This window comes from Sorex araneus, chromosome 9 (assembly GCF_027595985.1).
Source record: "Sorex araneus isolate mSorAra2 chromosome 9, mSorAra2.pri, whole genome shotgun sequence".
NCBI classification, from domain to species: Eukaryota; Metazoa; Chordata; class Mammalia; order Eulipotyphla; family Soricidae; genus Sorex; species Sorex araneus.
The window spans coordinates 21,854,608-21,872,636 of NC_073310.1; the positions used below are offsets into that span (position 1 = coordinate 21,854,608).

The 18,029-nt window shown below is 41.3% G+C and overlaps 1 gene segment (V, D, J or C); it reads left to right on the top strand.

Annotated features, from left to right (window-relative positions):
* The first annotated feature begins 5,720 nt into the window (after positions 1-5,720).
* On the top strand, positions 5,721-6,233 carry LOC129407062 (immunoglobulin lambda variable 2-8-like). The segment is given in 2 exon segments: positions 5,721-5,766; positions 5,881-6,233. Coding segments are annotated over 2 exon segments (399 nt in total).
* Positions 6,234-18,029: the final 11,796 nt, after the last annotated feature.

The following is an 18,029-nucleotide window of genomic DNA, read 5'->3' on the forward strand; positions in this document are numbered from 1 at the left end:
TTTCAGGATCTGTAGAACTGGCATGAATCTGCAGAAAACCTTAGTGAAGCCATGAAGTTAGGTCCTAAGTAGCCCACATAGCAGCAACACTGTCGAGTGGTGCGACTGCAATAGCTTCGGTAGCGGGGAACATGGCCTTCCCCCATCCTCAGGGCACCCTGGATTTTAAGCACGGGAGACCAGTGTGTCTATGAATTTCAGCTGCTTGACTTGCATTTCCTGAGAGGTTTAGGTTGTGAATCTGAAGAGCAAGGCTGGTGAGTGAGTCAAGATGACAGACGTTGTCACTGTATGCTTATATTTTAATTGGGCACTTTTCATTAACGCTGCTGTATCAGATGGGCTGGTCATGTAATGCAATTCAGAGACGACTGCTGGACTAGAGTTGTTACCGACTGGATTCCACCGGACGTCAGAAGACCTCAAGGCCGCCCACCAACCAGATGGTTAGATTTCTTCATCAAATCCCTGAATGAACGATTTGAGGCTCTTCCTGTTCCTGGAGCAAGCAGATATCACTGGACTGCACTAGCTCGTGACAGGGAAAAATGGAGACATAACTGGCGCCCGCTTGAGCAAATAGAAGATCAACGGGATGACAAGTGATACAAGTGATACTTTTCATGAATTGGAAGAATTAAAATTGTCAAAATGGCAATACTCCCTAAAGCACTGTACAAATTCAATGCGATCCCTATAGGAATACCCTTGACATTCTTCAAAGAAATGGAGCAAGCACTCCTAAAATTCATATGGAACAATAAATAACAAAAAAATAGCTAAAACAATTCTTGGGGAAAAGGGGAGGAATCAACCTCCCCAACTTCAAACTCTACTACAAAGCGGTAGTAATTAAAACAGCATGGTACTGGAAAAAAGGCAGAACCGCAGACCAATGGAACAGAGTTGAATATTCTGAACCCCCTGCTCCCACCATACATGATCATCTAATATTTGATAAGAGAGCAAGAAATGTGAAGGGGAGCAAGAAAAGCATTTTTATCAAATTGTGCTGGCAAAACTGGACAGCTACATGCACAAAAATGGGCTAAGATCTCCACCTATCACCATGTACAAAAGTCAGATCAAAATGGATTAAAGACCTCAACATCAGACCAGAATCCCTAAGGTACATTGAAGAGAAGGTTGGCAAAACCCTCCATGACATTGAAGCCCACTGTATCTTCAAAGATGACATGCCACTGGCCAAGCAAGTGAAAACAGAGATAAACAAACAGGACTATCTTAAACTAAGAAGCTTCTGCACCTCAAAAGAAACAGTGACTAAAGTACAAAGACATTCTACAGAATGGGAAAGGATATTTACCCAATACCCATCTGATATATACAAGGCACTGGTTGAACTCCACAAGAAGATGCTCGACATCACTAATCATCAGGGAGATGCAGATCAAAACAACAATGAGATATCATCTCACACCACAGAGACTGGTCCACATCCAAAAGAACAAAACCAACCGGTGTTTGTGTGGATATGGGGAGAAAAGGACTCTCCTTCACTGCTAGTGGGAATGCCGACTTGTTCAGCTCTTTTGGAAAACAATATGGATGATTCTCAAAAAATTAGAAATTGAGCTCCTATTTGACCCAGAAATACCACTGCTGGGAATATATCCTGAAGAGGCAAAAAGGTATAGCAGAAATGACATCTGCATTTGTATGTTCATTGCAGCACTGTTTACAATAGCCAAAATCTGGGAAAAAAAACAGGGTGCCCAAAAACAGATGAATGGTTAAAGAAACTTTGGTACATCTACACAATGGAATACTGTGCAGCTGTTAGAAAAGATGAAGTCATGAAATTTGCATATAAGTGGATCAACATGTAAAGTATCATGTTGAGTGAATTGAGTCAGACAGAAAGAGACAGACATAGAAAGATCGCACTCATCTGTGGAATATAAAGTAGCAGAATGGGACATTAACACCCAAGAGTAGTAGAGATAAGAACCAGGAGGTCTGCCACACAGCTTGAAAACTGTACTCATATGCTGTGGGAAAAGGCAGCAGAGATAGAGAAGGGAGCACCTAGTAGAGAATGTTGGGAGGACCCACTTGGATTCAGAGCTACGTACCAAAAGTAGACTATAGACCTAACATAATGGCCACTCAATACCTCTATTGCTAACTACAACATCCAACAGGAGACAGAACAAAAGGGAATGCCCTACCTCAGAGGCAGGATGGGGTGGTGGGGGTTGGGATAGGGATGGTGAGAGGGATACTGGGATCATTGGTGGAGGAGAATGGGCACTGGTGGAGGGATGTAAACCAAATACAAACATGAAAGTTCATAAGTTTGTAACTGTACCCCATGGTGATTCACTAATAAAATTTTTTTATAAATTTTTTTTAAAAGTGCACTTTGCTGTAATAAAACTTTAAAAATAAATTAAATAAAAATGAAACAGAAGACTATAAAATGGGGACTGTGTAGAAATCATCTGTTTTTCTTTTCTTTTAATTTACTTTGTTTTTTTTTGATTCTGAGGACCAGGGAAAATAGAGACTTTTCCCTCCAAGTTTCTACGTTTCCCAACATAAAGAAAAAAGAGAAATTTGAGGAAAGAATGTTCAGCGCATTTTTGCTTTTTCCAACTGTGGTTTGTATCAATTTTTGTTATGCAGTATATGGCCTCCAGGTGGGGGTAAAGAGCTGGGCCGTGGAAATTCACTGCTGTGGTTTATCCTGAATTGTATGATGTACCAACAGCTGCCTATCTTTTGCTCTTCCTAGAAGAAATATGTATGAATGTACTAGTCTTAGTGGTATTCTTGAACCAAGAGACACAAAATGGGAAACAGGAAGCTCATGACTTTTGATGTTCCTAAAATTGCAAGAGTTTCCCTCATGATCCACATTTTGAGTGCTCTTTGTGTTCTCAGGGCTCTCCGCTGCATAGGATGGAGAAATGTTGGTCTGAGCTTTCAATAGCTGGAATGGAATCTGATGCTTAATGTATTATTTTGCTTGATATTTAAGTAGGTATTTTTTTTAAACAATGTTTTTGAACTTATAGTTCCCCTTTCCTTCTTTGTTGCTTAACTGATGGTGGATGCGTTATGTCTGAGGATTGTAGACACACTAACAGTGGTGCTTTCACTTTTAGTTGTGTTGCCTACTGGCCCACACATCAGATTTTAGTGCTCACAGACTCAGCACTGTGGTCCTTGGAACAGTATTTTCTGTTTCAGGGGTTCACATATCTCTTAGTACTGCTCAGCGTGGGTTACAGCTGTATGTTTTGGTGTTCACACCCACCTGGAAGTTGTATTGCAAAAAATCTCTTATGGTGCTGAGGTTTTGGTAGCAGAGCTACCTCACGAATATTTTATGATCCACATTTTCAGTTACTCAAGTAGCTCTCCTCTGAGTGTTCTGGTGGCTTTCAGCTTCCTAGGGTAGAGAAATAGTATCTGAGTTTAATAGAGCTTAAGAGGAAACTCTGGGTGAATATTTATTTGACTCGACAGTAAAGTGGGTGACTTTTAAAATTTGTTGAATTTATAGTTCTCATTTCCTTTTCTTCTTAGTTTTTTTAGTGGTTGTGGTTGACATCAAAGGCTTTATATCACATTCACTGTGGTGCTTTCACCTTTAGTTGTTTTGCTCATCAGGGTCACACATTCAGCATTGGAGGTCCCTGGGGCTCTCTTTTCTGGGTGAAAATATTAATGTCTTATAGTACTGCTCATCATTGGATGTTCCTGAGAGTTTTTCTGTGCACATCACCTGGATGTTGTATTGCAGAAAATCTTTTCTGGTGCCAGGATCCAGAAAATCTGCCAATCTGAAACAACAGAGCTTCTAGAATCATGTTCATGATATGTGGTGACACCAGGATTTGAACTTGAGACCTTACTCATGCAAGGCAGACATTTTGTATTAGAAAGTGTCAGAACTGAAAAAAAAATTAAAAGAAAAAGACAAAACATGAGAAATGGAAAGTAGTTTTCCAAGTTTCCCTATCCCTCTCCCATCCATTTTATTTAAATATTGTGGTTAACAAAGTTGATAACAAGGCAGCCAATATTTGTTGTTATAGGCAGCCAATATTCCAACACCAATCTCACCACCACTGGCACTTCTCTCTAAAATTGACTCAATTTTCCCAACCAGCCTTCAATCATACCCCCATAGCTTGCGCACAATAATTTGTTTTATGTTGATTTTTACTACTAAATGGGGAATGGAAAAGTCAAGAAATATTTCTGTACAAGAAAATTTGCGAAAATTGTATATCACCATTGGTATATTAAATCCTTGCCTGAGGGTTTACTAAGAAGTTAAGCCTTCTGTGCAATTTTTGTTAGTTGAGATTGTTAGTAATGCTTGTTTGACATTGGTTGACTTTTACATTACATTACCATACAGTCTGGTGAGCTACTACTAGGATGTTTTTCAAGATTTTGGAAGGAATAATGGTGAGATGTAATTTTATGTTGGTAATCACAATACAGGCTGAAGAGATGGAATTATATTCACATATCATTTATATAGAGAGATTGATGTATCATAGACCTATATATTTATTGGCTCACTGACTTGAAGGAAGCCCAAGAATGTTGAAACCATATTAATATTATAACATATAGAATTGTGTATAGCATCATATATTATATTCGTTATATAATATATAGTATTGGACTGGAGTGATAGCACAATGGGTGCTATTGGGTGATAGCACGGGTGCACAACATTTGCCTTGCAAACGACTGAACCGGTTTTGATTTCTCCATCAATCTTGGAAATTCCAGCAAGCTACCAACAGTATGCCGCCCTCACGGCAGAGTCTGGCAAGCTACCCGTGGCATATTTAATATGCCAAAAACAGTAACCAGTCTCACAATGGAGACGTTACTGGTGCCCACTTGAACAAATCAATGAACAATGGGAGGACAGTGCTTCAGTGCTATCTTTTAAATGCCAAAAGACAGTACATAATTTGCTGTCTTGACTCTTATTGAATGAGAGTTGAGGAGAAGAAATTGATACTGACAAGTTCATGAATGCAAAGGCAACATAGTGAGACACAAATGGGAATATCATTCCTTGTGTTTTTCTGTATTGCTGTTTATTGCTTGGACTTCCTCGATTTGGAGCATCCCTATGGTAGATAGCTGAGTGTTCCAATGATCAAGCTGCCTGAGGAATTCCATACTGCAGATATTCCAGCATAAATAAATGTGGCAGTGAACAGTGAAAAGTGTGTACTTTGTAGTCCCAAAAGTAAGTGATCACCAGAGCAAGATTTTATTTCTCAGAGATAGTAACTAACTTTTCCAAACATTAGAAAATAACTTGTAATCTGAACTCTCAATTGAGAGAACCTGTAGTGGTGCCCCAGACTTATTTGTTCATGGAGACATTGTCACATCCCAGCACAGTGTAAGACACAGACATCATGAACATGAAGGATTTTAGCACATTTATTATTCTCTGTAAATGAGTATAGAGAAATATTTCTTCTGAGAAAAATAATGTCAGAAGAATTTTTTTCTAGATATCTCTGATATTAAGAAATCCTGGGACATCTGGAGTCCAAGGCCAGGCCAGAGAGGGCTGAGTAGAGGCAGGTGCAGGAAGCAGTTTTGCATGCAGGCCCCTCCCTTCTCTGGGGCAGGGGAGGGATAAGAGCTGGTAGAGAGCCAGGCCCAGGGTTGGGGTGTCAGCAGGCAGCACTCTGGGCATCTCCATCATGACCTGGGCTCTTCTCCTGCTCAGCCTCCTCAGTCAGGGCCCAGGTGAGGCTCTGGGAAGGAACCCTGGGAACATCTGGGCTCACCCTTTGTCTCCCCTCCTCAGGCTCATCCAGAACCAGACTGAACTCACCAGTGTTTTGTTGCTCTTTTTTTCAGGGACCTGGGCCCAGAATGTCCTAACTCAGCCTCTCTCAGTGTCTGGGACTCAGGGACAGACAGTCACCATCTCCTGTACAGGAACCAGCAATGACATTGGGGGATATGATTATGTCTCCTGGTACCAGCAGAATGAGAACACAACCCTCAAAATACTGATATATTATGTCAGCAGTCGGCCATCAGGGATCCCTGATCGCTTCTCTGCCTCCAAGTCTGGCAGCACAGCAACCCTGACCATCTCTGGGCTCAAGCCTGAGGACGAGGCTGATTATTACTGTGGCTCATACAGGACTGGTGGCATGCACACCGTGGTTCACACTCATAGGGAAGTGAGACAAAAACCTGTTTAGCGTTCCCTGATGCTCCTTCCCTCTATATTTAGATTTTTGGGGGGTGAGAGAGGGGAAGCATGCCTTGTCTAGCCATGAGGCGCCCCCAGCCCCGCTTCATGCATGCCAGAGGTTGTTCACCTTGGAGATCTGCTACTGTAGAACCCCTAACCCCTACGCCAGGCTGTCTTTTCCTGGGCCCCTGGAAAGGGGGCAGGTTTAGTTTCCCTCCCCACCTCAAGCAGAACCCTGGCAGCCGAAAACCTCCAGAACCCACCCAAAGCCATGCTCAAAGCCACTCTCCACATGCTGGTACGAGCCTAATGCATGAAGAAACAGGTAGAGAAACCCAGGTATGTGTGACCCTGGCTGAGATCTCCAAGCCTTCTAGGCTGAGCTCTCTAAGCCTGCTTCGATTGGGACTGGGCCTCCTCTACCCAGATCCCTCATTTTTCAGTAGCTTTGCAGTCACACCCACAAACTGCCCCCAGAGCCATGCAATCTCATCAACAGCCAAGATCCAGAGACTATAAAACAAAGCTCCTGGAAGAGAGTGACGCAGTATTTCCTGGAGCAATTAGAGGTCGCTCCAAAAGATTCTCTACCTCTCAGAGAGCCCAGCAAACTACCGAGGGTATCCTGCCCACACAACAGAGCTTGGAAGCTACCCGTGAAGTATTCAATATGCCAAAAACAGTAACAGTCACGGAGCTCATTCCCCTGATCCTGAAAGCGCCTCCAATATGGCAGCATTGGGAAAGACGAGTAAGGAGAGGCTGCCAAAATCTCAAGGCTGGGGGGCTGGAGGATTAGCACAGCAGGCAGGGTGTTTGCCTTGCACATGGCTGACCGGGGTTCAATTCCCAGCATCCCACATGGTTCCCCGAACACTGCCAGTAGTAATTCCTGAGTGCAGAGCCAGGAGTAAGCCCTGTGCTTCACTGGGTGTGATCCAAAAGCAAACTCCCCCATTAAAAGAATAGAACAAAAACCAAATTCTCAGGGCTGGGACAAATGGAGACATTACTGGCACCCGCTCAAGCAAATCGATGAACAGTGGGATGACAGTGATAAAGTGATACGGTGATGATTATTTTGAACTTAAGGAATTACAAAATGGTAACTTTTAAGAATCATAACATTCTCCATATCCTTTTGTATTTTTCTAGTTGTAACTATTTTTCAAACATGCAGCTCCTTTCAAGTTTTTCTAATTTTCTCTGAATTTGCATGCATATACGTGCATGCACAACAATAAATTTATAAATGATATGAGATAGTCTATATACCCATAAATTTTGAAAGTTTTTTGATAGGATTCCACAATTACAGTCACTTTAGATATTTAACTTAGAGAGACTCACTCACCCTTACAAAGCCCTAGCAGCCAAAAACCATCAGATATTAATAGCTACCATATTCCTGGCTAATCTTAACAGGCTGGAATGAACCACATCCACGAGTGAATTTTCCGCAACACTCAGGTATGTGGGTTTTGTGACCAAATATCCAGTCTGTAACGGACTCCAGGATGTGTAACCACCCCCCATCTTCCTGTTCTTCCAGGAGCCTGGCAGTCACACCCACGAACTGCCTCTGGTGCCATATAAGCTCATTAATTGACATGATCCAGAGACTCACAAATAAGTCTCAGAAGAGAGCAGCAAACTGCAGAGATGTCTTTGTCCTTAAACTCATCATCCAATTAAAAATTTAAGCCCAGTTGTATCAATTTATTTAAAATTTTAGAAATTCCAGAGTGCAAAGATGCAACATCTCATACTCTACACCACTGCTATACCAGGAGCAGCACACCACATTGTAGTGTAAAGTAGAAGACAACTGATCTTGATTTTATGTACACACACACACACACACACATATATTATACAGCAACACAGCTCAACCTGTAACAGCATGTTAGTTAATCTCTTATCAAAGGACTTAATGGCTCCAGGTCGAGATACAACAATCTTCACACACTTTCTTCTAGGGAAAATCTTTTGATCAATTTTAGTGGATTGTTCACAACAAGCAATACAAAATAAATTGTTTAGGGCCTGTTTCTGGGCCATGTGTGGGTGGTAGTTGGGAAAATTCAAAATTGGTCCTGGAAAGGTATAATGGTGATGGAATTGATGTTGGAATATTGAATGCTATAAATTATTGTGAACACTATAAAAATAAAATTAAAAAATATATAACTCATCATTTCTTATGTTCTCAAATGATACACCATTAACATTATTATTCCATAATATATTTATCCTCTTAAAGAGTCTCCTTATATACTATTGGTTCTTTCCAATATCATGATCCTCACCCTCTTTCCAGAAAAATGTTTAGATCCTGTGTTAATGCATTTGCCTGTACTTATTCTTTGATATGATATAAAAGTTGTGACATAGACTGCTTAATTTTTCTTAGTTATCCCAGTATTTTCAGCCATTCATATGGAAGTTACATTAACCTTCTTGTTATGGATAAATAATAAATGCTTTTTAAGACTGTAGTTTATTTTTCTAATTCGATTTATAACGATAAATTAATTAGTAAATGAATGAATTTGGCATAAATTTCTGCTGTTTCCAATCACAATCCAGAAGCAAATTGACACTTTGAAATCTTGAGCAAGACTATCCTAAATTCACATTTTCACCCATGACAAATCTAAAAATATGAAATGCATATTCATTGAAATTTCTTTCTTCTTCTTTTTTTTTTTTTTTTTTACTTTTTGGGTCACACCTGGTGATACACAGGGATTACTCCTGGCTCTGCACTCAGGAATCACCGCTGGCGGTGTTCAGGGGACCAGATGGGATGCTGGGAATCAAACCTGGGTTGGCCACATGCAAGGCAAAGGCCCTACCCGCTGTGCTATTGCTCCAGCCCCTAAATTTCTGTTTTCATGTTCAGTTGGCAAGGAACAGTCATGGTGATTTATTCCAAATAAAAACAATCAGATTAACACCTTAGACTTCTATTCATCAGGGACAGAAACAAAGAAAAAAATCAATAGTGACTGTCTGGGTGGTCTGGGTAAATGACCTGACAGCAACAAGCAATGGGACAGAATGGCCATGTATTCAGTACAATATTTCCTTCTGACACAGGTGAGTCCCTATTTAGCAGGTACATTTAGAAGCACTAGCAGGTCCATTAAGAGCAAAAGCTGGAATATTTACATAGCTCCATCTACAAGGTGATACATAATCAAAATACACCTTTAACTTTTAGCATTGAGGCCATTGTAATGGATTCTTTCCTGCCTGAGCTCACATTTGCAGCCTTCATCATCTAAATGAAGACACTAATTCTACCTAGGAGATTTTGTAGTCTGTAGTCAACAAGTTCCTTCGAATATTGATTAGTCTGATTCCCAAGCCCCTCTCTTCTAGAATAATTCACACAATGATCTACAGTCATTCTGTGATCATGGAGATCTTGCCTCCTACAGCTTTGAGAACAGATTATCTAAGGATACAGAGATGAAAAGTAGGTGTCCTTTGTGCCCTAAAGTCACAGTCTCAGGAGAATTCCCTAGAAACCCTGTCCTACTTCTTTTTCCTCTTTTTCTTTTTTTTATTTTTTAAAATGTTTTATTGAGCCACCGTGACATACAGTTACAAAACTTTCATGTTTGAGATTCAGCTATACAATGATTGAACACCCATCCCTCCACCAGTGCAAATTTTCCACCACCAATATTTCCAATAATCCACCCCCACTTACATCCCAGTCCTTACCGTGCCTCTATGGCAGACAATTGTTTAGATACTCTCCCTCTACTTTTGGGCATATTTTGCTTGGATTTTCCCACCACCATTCAAGCCTACTTTCCAAGGGCGGATGCTAGATCATTTATTTTGCTAATAAATTATCCATTGCTCGCTTTGCATATCATGAAAGGTGTGCTTCTGAGATTCTAAATTATAAATAATTCAGTTTCAGAGACATCTCTGTAGGAAACTATTCCAACGCAGTTTGGAGAATTATTTGTGACACCCGCATACCAGGGCCTTGCTTGTAGGAGCTCATGATCGCCGGGATGCCATCTGGAGGAGGCAGGGAGATGCACCTGCTCCATCTGGGGCGTCCCAGTGATATCGGCTCAGTATGGGGCCCGGAGAATTCTCCGGTGTTGTGGTGCCCACTGCGACTATTCACTGCTGTGTGCAGCAAGATGATGCCAGGCCCTGCCCTATTTCTAGCCCAGAGCCCTTCCCCTTCTCTTAGAGACCCTTACATCAAAATTCCCTCTGTACTTGAGATTACATTGCTTTCTTCCTTCTAGTTTCTATATCTTTCATGGGCATATTTTCTTTTAATATTTTTAGAAGTCAAAGGATCTTCTTCTCATCCTATTATTGGGTCCCATATTCCTATGAGTACTGCAACATCTTACATTTCCTCAGTGCCAAGATGAGGGCTTCCTGGGAACACTTACCCTGTGGCAAGACAATCAATGGAAAACCAAACTGACCTCATGTGATGCTATGAGCCTCCTGATGAGCAGATGATAATTCACATGGAATCTGGGGCAAAGCAAATGAGCTTGGATGAATTTAAAAAGAGGGGCTGGAGAGATAGCACAGCGGGTAGGGCGTTTGCCTTGCAAGCGGCCGACCCGGGTTCAAATCCTAGCATCCCATATGGTCCCCTGAGCACGGCCAGGGGTAATTCCTGAGTGCAGAGCCAGGAGTAACCCCTGTGCATCACCAGGTGTGACCCAAAAAGAAAAAAAAAAAGAATTTAGGCACTCCTAGCTTTGGGAGATAATTTGTTGTGACCATGTGATTCCAGCAGGGGTCAGTGAGAGACTGATTTGGTGGATGTTTGTGTGTTAAGTTTTATGGGGTCTCTTGGATCCTAAACAGGTTATGCTTCTACATGGGATGTGGGGAGGACAATGATGTCCCACATCTGTTACATTGCCCAAGATATCTTTCTGGAAATTAAATGTTCATAGTCACTAGTCTACTAACGATATTGGGACATGGAATGGCTGGTGATTATTTTCATAGATGAGGAAATGGTTGAATTTTTTGTTCATACTGGTGTCAGTTTCTCTGAAGTTGGCTTTAAGAAAGGCCAACTCTCATTTGAAGATTTCTGTCCTAATTGTGTGTTTGTCCATGTGTCTTCCTTGTTGAACTGAATTTGGACACTTAGTTTTATAATTTAATTTTAAAAATCCTTTAGAGGATATGATACCACCAGCAGGTCAATTTGTACCTGCAGGGTGAGTGCATCAGCAGCCTGATGGTGCATTTAGACTTCCTGGTACTCCAAAATTTCCCCTGTGCCTTTGGCCAGACCCCAGCAACTTAGGACCAAGTTTACCAAGAAATAAAATGACCAAAAGTTAGCTATGTGGGAGCCACACTGACAAACCACCTCCATTTCAGCTATACAAGCTCATTTATTAGCCTATTTCAGAGACCCATAAATCTCAAAAGAGATTAAAAGCCACATTTAGGGCTGGTGGTGCAGTGTGTTGTATGCAAGCGGGTGCACTCTGCAGGGCGCATGCCAGTAGTTTATTTCTCTGGAAAAGATTAAAAAGAAAAAAGGGCCTAATTCAGAGACACACAAAACAATTTCCAAAGGATCAGCTTGCTGCAGAGATGCCTCAGAACTTTAAGCCAGGCCGACTTCACCAGGGTCCCTCAGACAGGGCAATCATTATCCCTCCACCTATCTGCTAGAAACCCCTGGGGCCGAGGCCACCAACTCCAGAACCCAATGAGAAGTGCAGGTATGTGGGTTCAGTGACAGCAAGCTCCTTCATGACCATGATCCAGAGACACATAAAAGAATCTCTGAACTGAGCAGCTCGTTGCAGAGATTTCTCCAGACCCTAATTACCTAAAATTTTAGACTTTTAGGATAGCGCAGCTGTGACATCTTATGCTATTCATAATAAGCAATATAAAAGAGAGTATGGCTGAAATTGTCTGCCTTAGATGCAATTTTAGGACCCACATAGCCGGAGAACTGCCATGACAGCCTTTGTGGCCTTCTGAGTGACCTAGGCTTCTTCCAGGAACAAAAAAATTAGAAAAAACAGATGCTTTAGATTACATCTCTGGAATACGATTAGGTCTCTGGAATGTAACTGTCAGGGAGGTGGGCTGGATGTTGTAGGTCAAAACAACAACAACAAAATAGATGTGTACTCTATAGGTAATAGAGATTGCTGAGGAATGCTTACTTGCCAAAATGAAAGTATAAGAACTTGCTGAACCTAGTGCTTGGAGTCCTTGTTGAAGCCCGCTGCATCGGGCAGACACTTGGACCCCAGCTAGTGTTAGGGTCTGGAGTCAATAATTTCCCCCTCCGAAACGCACAAAGAGTCCAGCCAGTAATGGAACAGCAAGCAGAGCCAGCTGTTTATAGAGCCAGCTAGCTGGGGTCAAGCCATTATTTGTTTTTAATCACTACGAACTACGTTACATTTACAAAGCTTTCCTGTTTGAGTTTCACTCACTCAATGATCGATCACCCAAACCTCTACTTCACCTATATATCTGTGTATAAGAGATACAAAATGATGAGAAAGATTATTAAAAAGTAGAATTAAGATGACTTTTTAAGTAGATATGAACTAAGGAAATATACCCCTAGATCCCTAGATGGTTTGCCCTTGGGCAGATCTCCTAGCACAATGAGATCATTGTCCTTCAGCTGCCCTAAAGGAAGGGTTTTACATATGTTAATTGTGCTACCTGACCTATTTGGAGTTGCAACCCCCAGGTCTAATAAGAGAAATGTCTGTCTTTAATTTTTTTTTTTTTTTGCTTTTTGGGTCACACCCGTCAATGCTCAGGGGTTACTCCTGGTTTTGCACTCAGGAATTACTCCTGGTGGTGCTCAGGGTCCCGTATGGGATTCTGGGAATCGAACCCAAGTTGCCCGCATGCAAGGCAAACAACCTACTCGCTGTGCTATTGCTCCAGCCCCTCTGTCTTTAATTTAACAAAGCTAGATCATGGATGTCTGGATAAATTTACAAAATGTTAATTTGATACCAGAAATTTACACCTATGGGTGAAATGTTGTGCCACCTAGAAAAATCTTTATGAAAAAACAAAAAGCTTATAGTTCAGGAAACTATTAAAATATACTTTTTATAAAAAAAAAAGTTCTTCTGCTTCAAAGATAATCACACATGCTAAATAACAGTGAAAATCATACAAATTGTTGTTAAGAGATAAAACAGTGGAAACTTTTACTACAAACTCTTGAAAGAGATAAAAAGCTCAAAAGAGCAGGGACTTTTGGCACTGTGGTTTACAGTACTGTTAATGACAGCGTTCCATAAATACAATGTTCCAACACCACCCCCTCCACCAGAGTGTTGCTCCCCCTCAATCTACATCTCCACCCCCATTCTCCATTCTCAGCTCAGATCTGTTGGCCACTTTAGTTCTGATGTCTTTGGAGAAAGGGCTCTTAATTGAGCTGAAGAAAGACCTTTTGACCCAAAACCAAGAGCCTTGAACTACCAACTTCCTGACAGAGGGCTATGAAAACAAGTTGCCCCTAGTTAATTGGAGCCTGTGCAGAGTACATAAATCTGTCCCTAACTCCTCCACTTATCTCTTCTCTAAGTCCCAAGTCCATGTTAACTCAGCTCTATAGCTGCATAATGAGATGTTAATGATACATAGAACAATGTGAAAGTCTTTTAATTTAGCTATAGTTTCTTGGCAATGCAGAAGCAGAAATTTTTTTTGGATGTTTAATTTAACATAGACCCATTTATTTGTCCTTAAAAGGGAGAGTTTGAAAGGTTTTTTAAAAAACTATATGCAATAATACTTAAGTCTATAATAGCTGTATAGAGTGCTAAGGTTCTGAAGTCAAATGACACAGCAAAGTTTCTTTGGTATTCAGTATCTGTTGTTATGTAAAACTTACTCAGTTTTACCAAATCTGAAAACAGTTGTTATACACTAGCAAGTATTGGGAGGCATTATTTTACAAATGAAATAAAAACATATGGTTTCTTGAAATATTTCCTCATAGCCTTATTATATAAAATATGCCAATACTAGTTCTCTACATAGAAATGAATATAGACCAAACAAGCTGGTCACTCAGTACCTCTATTACAAACTACAACATTCAACAGGAGACAGAACAAAAGGGAATGCCCTGCTGCAGAGGCAGGCTGGGGTGGTGGGGGTTGGGTGGGGGTGGTGGGAGGGATACTGGGAACATTGGTGGAGGAGAATGGGCACTGGTGGAGGGATGTAAACAAAATGCAAACATGAAAGTTCTTAAGTTTGTAACTGTACCTCACGGTGATTCATTAATAAAAAAAAATTTTTAAAAAAGGGAGGATTTGAGTTACACCTGCTCAGGACTTACTGCTAATCTGTGCTCAGGGATCGCACCTGGAGGGACTCTCAGGACCGACCATATGGAGTGTGTGGTTTTATACAAGGCAAGTGTCCCATACTGCGCTATCTCTCTGGCCTCTATTTTTGATTTTTTTTTTTTTTTTTTTTTTTGCTTTTTGGGTCACACCTGGCGATGCACAGGGGTTACTCCTGGCTCTGCACTCAGGAATTACCCCTGGCGGTGCTCAGGGGACCATATGGGATGCTGGGATTCGAACCCGGGTTGGCCGCGTGCAAGGCAAACGCCCTACCCGCTGTGCTATCACTCCAGCCCCTATTTTTGATTTTTTGAAATTTACTTTTAAATATTACAAAATGATTACACAAATATTATTTTCTTAGGTAATTTAAAGGGCTGCAGTGATAGTATAAGACATAGGGGTTTGCCTCGCACCCAGTTGACCTGAGTTTGATCTCTGGCATCCCATTTGGTCTCTTCAGCACGGCTAGAGGTAAAGTACAGAGCCAGAAGTAGCCTCTGAGCATCACCAGGTGTGGCCCCACCACCACCAACAAAGATGTGCTTTTTGAATGTATGTAGGAAAATAAATAATTTGCTAACACTAGTTAATTGTTTTCAAATTCAAGGGTGATGTATTCCACATTTTTCCAAAACATTTATTGTAGATATGTTGACTTCCTCAAAGATTTTCTTTGTGCTAAGGATTTACTATTGTATATGTTTAATTAAGCTGCTTTGGTTTGATTCATTATTAGTTTTTTTTTTTTTTTGGTATTTGTTCTTTCTGTCTTCTCATTCATGGATCTTTAGATGTTTTATGTTTGAGTCTATAAGCACAAGAATCTAGGGTATTTTAAATAAAATCAGGCATATCTAGAAAATGAAATGAAGGCCCTAAATTTGCCCCTATAAAGTATATATAGAAGGTGAGAAGCCAAGTGGATCCTCATTAAAATTAGCCACTTGTTTTTTGCTAGGAATGTTGGACACTATGAAACATTTTTCTCCTCGGAAGCTACTGCATGGGGATTCCAAGAGAAATTTATCCATATTTGTGGTCTCTAACCTGGGTTCATAAGCCCTATCTTAAAACTTCTTTGCACTTCATTATCTTAGTGCTTTTTAAAGAATTTCTTAAGTTATAGCAGAGATCCTCTGCCTGCATTCCCCAGTATCCAGCAACCCAGGGGTCACACTCATAAGCCACCTCCTGCCGGCGCCAGATAATCTCTTCATCGGCCACCCTCCAGAACTCATGGCTGCTTCTCCTGGAAGGGAGCATAAAATGAGGCCCCCATAACCTTGCCACCAGACTCTGCGCCAGGCTGTTTTCACTCAGGGCGCCCCAGAGGGGGGCAGGTGAGAGCCCTCTCTGTCCCAAGGGACCCACTTCCTGCAGCCGACCCCCACTACCCAACTGCCACCATGCTCCGGGCCACTTTTCACACACTCAGGCCGAGCCTCATGGAGGAGTAAACATATTCCTGGACGCATCATAAGACACTCCTACCCATTTTTCATAATTACCACACCATATCTGATGGGGTTCAGACAGTAGGCAACAAATTACAGAGGGAAATATATGTAGATGCCTCTCGGAGAGCCTGGCAAGCTACAGAGAGTATCCTGCCCGCACGGCAGAGCCTGGCAAGCTACTTGTAGTGTATTCGATATGCCAAAAACCTAACAATAATGGGTCTCATTCCCCTGACCCTGAAAGAGCCTCCAATATGGCAGCATTGGGAAAGTCAAGTAAAGAGAGGCTGCTAAAATCTCAGAGCTGGGACGAATGGAGACAATACTGCACTCACTCAAGTAAATCGATGAACAACGGGATGACAGTGATACAGTGATAGATATTATTAATAAACTTTGTAAAAGAAACATTCATATTAATGTTTAAAATACAGAAATAATAATCACAAACCAAAACTATCACTCCACCAAATATTATTTGTTACTTCATTTAGAGACCCACATTTAAATCTGTCAAGAGTCATCAAGTTATTACCTCTTTTGTACTGTTGGAACTGGCAAGATGAATAAACCATGGAAGCAAAATCGTTTCATTAAAGTATCCACATCTATATTGTCTGCTGTACCACCTCACAGAATATTTTAATTGTGTTACAGACAGTTAACATAAAGACATTATTCTCCAAATTGCTTTCCTCTGTAAGAAAATTCATTGAGTCAGGCTCATCTCTGGGATTGGAGAAGCTATTTGAGGAAAGGGCTCATCTAAGGGGACTAAGTATTCACAGCATGCTCAGACAGGGCAAGAAGAAAAAGAAACTCACAAATTACACCTGGTAAGGAATCACTGGAGCTTATGCTCCTAAGTCAATGCTGATACCAGTCTCTTTCGCCCAGTTCTTCCAACCTGGAGTTGACTTCCTGGTTCCCAGTACATTATTCTTTATCCTGTTGACATCCACTCTTAAAGAAATATAGCTTCCATTTATAATATGAAAAGGGAAATCGACTTTATTTTGTCTCATATTTCTTAACTGAACTTCCTCCTATGATGATTTTCTTTCCTGTGTTTCCTCACTCCTCACCCCACCACTACATCAAGATCACTAACAGCAAAGAAATGTATTAGGGACAAGTAGGAGGATGTTCATCAGCTGAGGATGAATTTTAGATAGATTAGTGGACCAAGGGTCTGCATTGAACTTGGACTGGAGGAAGGCAGCAGAAGAAATAGCAGGGAATTTTCCATTTCCCACTCAGATGCCTCTGCTGGAATTGGGCTATGACATGTGTCCACCAGAAGGCAGTCAAGGCTTGTACGTGGGAAAATATCTTGATGTGGTTCCCTGACCTGCATAAAGTCCTGTAATTTGCTTTCCTATATGAGCTTTGCTAAAGTGACTGATATTGAGTTCCCCATGAGTTATACCCCAATAAATTCTATTATATATGATCACTAAATAATTTCTACCTCAATCAGGTTCAGGTCACTAGATAGAAATAAGACAGAAAATCCAGACTGTTGAGGAGAACTAGAGAGGTCTGAAGAAAAACAGAAAAACCCTAGATTTGCCTGAAGGCTGTGAAATAGAACAGTAATATTGTGTCCTCCTGCCTCCTCTGTCATCGTCACCATTTCACACAGAGCACTGAATGGAGGCCCCAGATTCCTGAGCTAGGAATGCCTGGGCCATGTCTCCTTCAACAGGAAGGATGGGAATCTCATCATGGTACAATCTGTGGCAACCCCTGCAGATGCATTTTCATCTTTCAAGTGAGAGCTGCAGTCTAGAGCTGCACCATCACAGGGTCAAGTTTGAGCAGGTGGGTGTGAACAGATTTAAGTGAGGAAGGATATTTGCATGGAGGCCCTTCCCTCTGCAGAAGCAGAGCAAGGGATAAGAGTAGGTGGCAGAGCGAGTTCCAGTGTTGGGAGTTAGGGGACAGCGTTCTTGGGGCGTTTCCACT